General features: G+C 58.3%; 1 protein-coding gene across 1 annotated transcript; it reads right to left on the reverse strand.

Moving 5' to 3' along the window:
• Nucleotides 1-1,992: 1,992 nt before the first annotated feature.
• PRR22 (proline rich 22) lies at nucleotides 1,993-5,151 on the reverse strand. The gene is made up of 3 exons (XM_025166955.1): nucleotides 5,025-5,151; nucleotides 4,138-4,194; nucleotides 1,993-3,131 (listed from the first exon to the last, which is right to left on the reverse strand). The coding sequence occupies exons 1-3, from the start codon at nucleotides 5,149-5,151 to the stop codon at nucleotides 1,993-1,995; spliced, it is 1,323 nt and encodes a 440-aa protein (XP_025022723.1).
• Between the last annotated feature and the right edge of the window lie 849 nt (nucleotides 5,152-6,000).

Below are 6,000 nucleotides of genomic sequence, written 5' to 3' on the forward strand. Positions count from 1 at the left end.
TTATTTATTCGTTTATTAGATTTAATCAGTCTTGTACAAATATAACCCTGGGCGGCTCACATCAGCGACCCAGAAAATAGAACAAGGAGCCGAGAGAATTAAAACCATCGCGCACCCCCAAGGTGCCACAGGACTCCCATGCTGAACGCACAAGTGCCTGGCGCAACTCCCATCCTGGCCCCGTGCCAGCAGAGCAGCCACTCAGAGCCAAGGATTTTGATCTGAGCAAGTTTGCGATCCAAAGAAACGCCTCTTCTCGGTGCGAAACGGGCTGTTCCAAACCTGTCACAAGTGGGCAGTTCTGCTCCTCGGAGTAGCAACCACTGAGCACCAGGCCGGGGGGGGGGGGGCTGTTGGGTACCACCCTGAAAAGAGAGGGAGCCGCTCCGTTCTTGCTCCTGAAGGGATGCGGAAGAGGAAGAGGGCGGCCGCCCACCCCAAGCGGGGCAGCTTCTGTTTCTAAAACTACGTAGAGGGTGGGAAGCGGGTTGACAGGCACGGTGCCCGGCTGCCATCAAGCCTGTGTCTCAGATTACCCAGGCAAATCCATTACTCAGGCTGCCCCACCTGGCACTGTGAGGTGATTCCTTACGGAATTGCACTCCCTGCTCCCAGGCGTGGGGCTTTGGCAAAACCACGGGCCAGAAACCAGATGCTCCAGGGCTCGCCTTTTTCCTCCTCTCCCCTCAGCCTCCCAGTCTATAAATGCTGAACTGCAGGCTCCCCGGGCGGGCGAAGGGACATTGCTTGCTCAGCTGGCCAGCGGAGGGAGGGAAATGCCCTTGGTCACACACCCCCCGGCTCAGCTTTGATGTTTGGATGTTCCTTTCCAAGGGGAGCAACACGTCAGCGAAATGGGTGATGGCTGTGCACTCCTTAGTGGCGGTGTGTTTGTGTGTGTGGGGGGGTGTCTCCTCGTGCAGTCTCCCTGGCCTCCCACCTTCTGTCCGATTCCAGAAGAACGATGGAAAGACGTTTGTCTCAAAATATGCCCCACAGTCACTGCTCCAGCACGTCTCCCAGAGAGATCTGAAGGGAACCCCAAGCACCCTGAAAATGTGGTGGAAAAGCGGAAGCCTGGTGCTTCTGGGCAATGGCAAGCTAGGGCAGGCAAGAGCAGAAGAGGCTGCTCTCCCCCGGTAGCCCCCGGCCACCCGCAGCAGGCCAGGTTGGCCCAGACGGCTCTCGAGGCTGAGAGGGACCTGTGGTCCTCCCAGGCAGATGGGAGCTGTAGTCCTGCAACTCCTGGACCAGGCCCTTGCAGATCACGTCAGCCAGGCTCTGCCGCCTCCCTGCACAGCTCCATGCGTTACTCCTGCTGGAGGCACTGCAGGACAGCCGGTTCTGATCGGAGGCTTCCAGTTAGCTCTCTGCATGAGTCACGGCTCGGGGGAATGCCACCCTCGAAACTGCAGTCTGCTCAGAATGCCAGTTTTGCAGAAAATGAAGGTGCTGGCAGGCTTTGCACCTGCACAGACAAGTAGTGCCGAGTCAGCCAAGGCTTTTTATCGACTGTGAGGAACCTCCTGTGACATCCTTTGCAGCGCCTGGGGGAAGCTCCCTTGCGCACCCGCCCTAATGTTCTTCGAAACTTCCCAACTGTTAAACGTCACCTCCCCGCCAGTCGGAGCTGGGTGAAGCCCAGGGCCCAAAGAGGGCAGACTGCCCTTCTCCAGGTGTGCTCAGGCAGGGGCTGGACAGCCACCTCTCGTGGAAGCGTCCGTTTGGATCCCCGCACTGACCGGGGGTGGACTAGATGCCCTCAAGGGGTCCTTCCAGCGCCAGATTCCAGGACAACCACACTTCCCACGGTTCTCAGAGGAGGTGGGGGGGTGCGCTGGGGCGAGGGCCGGTTCCCGTACAGCTGAATCCCAAGGGAGAAAGGGAGAGAGGCGGCTACGTTTCAGGATATGCTTTTTTAATAGACAAAATGGTTGAATCGGACCATTTCCCGTCTTTGGTCAAGTAATGTCCAAGTTGCCCGCGTGCCTGTCAGACGGCCAGCAGGGCAGGGTCTGCCTCCGGAGTTTGCCTGTCGCCTCCCTGCATGGATGCCAGCTCGGGCTTCCTGGCCCCAGCTTTGCCCCGCTTGGCGGTCAGGGCAATGTTCCTCCTCTTCTCCTCCACGCCCGAAGGAGACGCGTGTCTCGGGAGAGGCGGGGGGGACCGCCTCCTCTCCCACTGGGCTTCCTCCCCGAAGGCGTTCACGTCGTAGAGGTAATCCAAGCTGGTCACGGCGCTGAGGATTTCCGGCACGCTGTAGTCGAAGGAGAGCAGCTCATCCGGCAGGTTGAGGGACCGGATGTCACTGGAGGAGTCCTCGCCCTCCCGCATGCCCTCGCCCTCGCCCTGGGGGGCGCCCTGGCCGCCGTGGCTCAGGTCCTCGGGGGACGCCTCCGTGTCGGAACTGGCGGGTGAGCAGTCGAAGAGCTTCATGGCATCTTCCAGAGGAACCTGGTCCAGCAGGTGGAAGGCCTCCTCCGGCTCCCCCAGCAAGGGGGCTTCCCGGGGCATGATGCCCCCCAGGTTCAGGCACGGCTCCAGCTCTTCTTCCCCCTCACAGGGGGCCGGGTCTTCAGGAGGGCCACTGGGGGTCAGAGAGGGCTCCCCGAGCTCCACAGGTGCCTCGCTGCCTTTAAAGTCTCCCTCTTCCGCTGGGAAGGTCTTGAAGGCTCGGAAGGCCAGGCTGGGGCTGGGGTCGAGATGCTGGTAGGGGCCCCCTTGGCTGAGCTGCTGCTCCTGCAGACCCGAACTCGGGACCGCCGCAAGCAGCTTGTGGTCCTCCACCTGCACCAGGCCCTCGCCCGGGAGATGGGGCACCTCCACAAACGGAGGCCCGTGGGCCAGGTTGGCAACGAAGCCAACGTGCTCCGTCAGCTTGGCGGGGGACCCCTCTGGCTTGAAGAAGGGCATGGCAAAGGGGGGGTTGCTGGCCACGGGCTGGTACGGGGAGTAGGGCAGCGGCTGGACCGGCCCCTTGAGATACTTTGGGCTGTCCAGAAGGTACGAGTTTTGCGGGCTGGGCCCACTGGAGAGTTTATACACTGAGGGCTGGACAAAATTGGCCGTTGCCCACTCAATGCGGTAGATTCTGGGGTCAAAGAAGCAGCCGCAGGGCGCCATGTGGAAGCCTGCCAAGAAAGAAAAATGAATGACGAACAGGAAGGTTCAGGGTCAAAACCGGTCTGGGCTAAGCCCCATTGGGAGGTGCACAGGGCCGTTTGTTCGGTAGAGCAGGGTTCCTCAACCTTGACAACTTTAAGACGGGTGGACTTCAATTCCCAGAATTCCCCAGCCAGGTCGAAGTCCACCCGTCTTAAAGTTGCCAAGGTTGAGGAACCCTGCAGTAGAGCACAAGATGGCTTTCCTTACGCCAGGGACCAACTGCCCAGCTAAATGCCCTGCAATCTGGGGAAAGCCTATCTCTGCCTTGTCCAAAGCGAGCCACAGATGCTGCATGCGGGACACGGGAATGCTTACGATGCAAGAAACCATTTGCAACACATTGTGCACTGGCTTGACGAGGAGGAGAGGCAGACGCATGAAGGACAGATAGGTGATTTAATTGCAGGAGCAATCAGTCCTCCAGCCCAGAAATCGGGCATGGAGCAGAGGAGCACTGTGGCATCCATAACGCCACGGCTGGTCTTTTCCTCTTGAAGGGGAGCAGCTCTGCCTCCAGAATGTGGGGCGTGACTCCCAACCCCACAGCCCATCTCCAGGACCACTGCAAGATGCCTGTCCAGCTACCCCCGTTTTCCTCCCAAGAACCTTTAAAAAAGGGGTCCGACTTCCCCCGTGCCCAATTCCAAATCAGGATTTACTATAATGGCTCTGCTTCCTTCTTTGCCCACCAATCGATTCCATCTGCTTCTTTTTGCTCTTTCCCCCCGCCAATGGGTTAGGGTGAGGGTTATCGTTTGAGGGTTGACAGTAACCGCTGTGAATTTATGTACCCCCTTCAGGGTTACAACAAAGATCTCGCACCAACTGATTGCATCCATGGGGGATCAAGACGTTTCGGAGCTGAGAGGTGAACAGCAGTGGCGGGCAAAAAAGGAACCCGCCACAATCATTGTGCCCAGCGAATGCCACTCTGCCCTGACGGCTACGTTCTACGCACCGCAGAAGATTTACCTGCTGGGGGCGTCGCACAAAGATCTTGACTGGGCGGGTGGTACAAACTGGGTGTCCCTGTAACAGTACACAAGAAAATTCAGGCACTTTCCATGGCTCTCAAATTAGACCAGGTTCTTTTACTGCTTCCGGGTGAGCCTTGAAACTCTGGATTGTGTGATGGCTCCCATTTTAATCACTGCAGGTTTCGGACGTAGGTGTTGCAGCAAGCTTTACGGGGCCTTGACCTTGCCTCGTGACATTAATTTTTAACCAGTTTGTGCATTTTCCCCCCTTGGCTATTTGTGCTGGATAGAGATTTAGTTTAGCTTAGGTTTAGCTTAGCTTAAAGTGAGGGTTACAATTGGTGTGCCCCACAGCTCATCCCGCTCTCCTTAATGGGTAGAAAACCAACGACATCCTGTGTGAAACGACATCTCCCACCCCCGTCCCAAAAGGGAACTTCAGCAGTCGGCGCTTTTTGGAGAAACGCGCCAGAGAGCATTCCTCCTCTGCAGAAATGGCGCAATTCCAGCAGCTCTGGCCCATCAGAGAATTTCACCTGTTGGCCCATCCCTTTGCGGCCCAAGTAGTGGAAGAGTGGGGTTGCACCCCTGTTCCCGCTGGAGGGCAGGAAAACAAAGGTGCCCTGCCAAGGACAGACGGGGGCGGGGGGGGACCCAAAAGGCTAGACGAATTCCTTTCCTCTGGCAGCAGCCAAGGGCTGCTGGGGGAAGTCAGCCAGGTCTCTTGTGGGTCCAGGAAGTTGCAGCGGGGAACGCTGCCCTCCCCGAAGAGGGGCCAAGCCCAGGAAGGGGTAGGAGAGCCCTCCGTGGGGCTCCCCTGGAGGGGCCAGTCTGGATATGGGTAGAGCAAGAGGAGAGTGCAGCGGCTTCAACGTCGCCTACCTACAGAGGCAAGGTTTTCTGGAAGGACGAAAGCCGGAAAGGCTCGGCCGGGCTGGCCGTCAGGTCGCTCTAGAGGCCGGGAGGCGTAGGTCTCGTGCTGGGGGTAGAAGAGTTTCGGCTGCTGCATGCTCCCTCTGGGGGCTGAAGGAGAGCCTTCCCATCTGGACCCCTTTGAGGGGCGTAGCTTCCTGGAGTCGGTTGCCGTGGGCACCCTCTTCTGTTTTCATGGTTACTCAGGAACGGGTTCCAGGTTGGTCCTTTAAGGTTCTGGAGCCCTTGCAGATGTGGGCCAGATGGACAGACAGACAGCAGGGAGAGAAAGGAGTGGGAGGGCGGGAAAACGTAATGGACAGCGCTGAGACGGGGCCGAGGGCCGCTGGGGTGGGAGGTCCAGGGCGCAAGCTGACCTCCTCTTCCTCCTCTTCGAACTTCCTCTGGGCATTTGAAGAGTTGCGTCTCTTGTTAGAGACGGAATAAACAGTAACGTGGGCACCAAGGCACCAAGATGGATCCTCCCTCAAATCGGACGTTCCCCCCCGATGTCTGCAGGGGCAGTCAAAAAAGGCAAGATGGCAGCCACGACTGTATAATTGCAGCCCCCCTGCTTGTTTTACATGTGTGGCAGCCACAACCGGCACTTCTTTGGCCCCTCCTGGGTGTCCCTGAAGACCACCCACAGGGGCGAGGGGAGATTTATATATATTCTTAGTTGTTGTTTGTGAGCTGGGTGACCAGCTTTAAATTAAATCATAAACAATTGGCTGTGTTGCGTGAAACTAAAATAAAAAATCCCCTTCTTGCCCCTCTGGGTGGTCTGCGCCTTCCTCCGTCTCAGGTCCTCTGCCAGAGGCCTGGGAGTGTGAGGGTCCCGCGCAGGATCTGGGCTGCTCCTGGGCCTGCCCTCTTCTGGACAGAGAGCTCGGATCTTGCTCCTGGGGTCGGTGGGAGCCCCTCGCCCAGCTTAGGAGTGCCAGCC

The sequence above is a fragment of the Python bivittatus genome, unplaced genomic scaffold, assembly GCF_059951505.1.
Source record: "Python bivittatus isolate LINGU-HERP-01145 unplaced genomic scaffold, Pbiv_v1 ctg000500_np1212, whole genome shotgun sequence".
Lineage (NCBI taxonomy): Eukaryota > Metazoa > Chordata > Lepidosauria > Squamata > Pythonidae > Python > Python bivittatus.

Bases quoted from the DNA above. Each gene is read 5' to 3' on its own strand.
- PRR22 (XM_025166955.1), bottom strand. From the start codon at position 5,151: ATGCAGCAGCCGAAACTCTTCTACCCCCAGCACGAGACCTACGCCTCC. The intron at 4,195-5,024 runs GTAGGCGACGTT...GTACTGTTACAG, and splicing joins AGAAAACCTTGCCTCTGTAG to GGACACCCAGTTTGTACCAC. The intron at 3,132-4,137 runs GTAAATCTTCTG...CTTTCTTGGCAG, and splicing joins TTGTGCGACGCCCCCAGCAG to GCTTCCACATGGCGCCCTGC.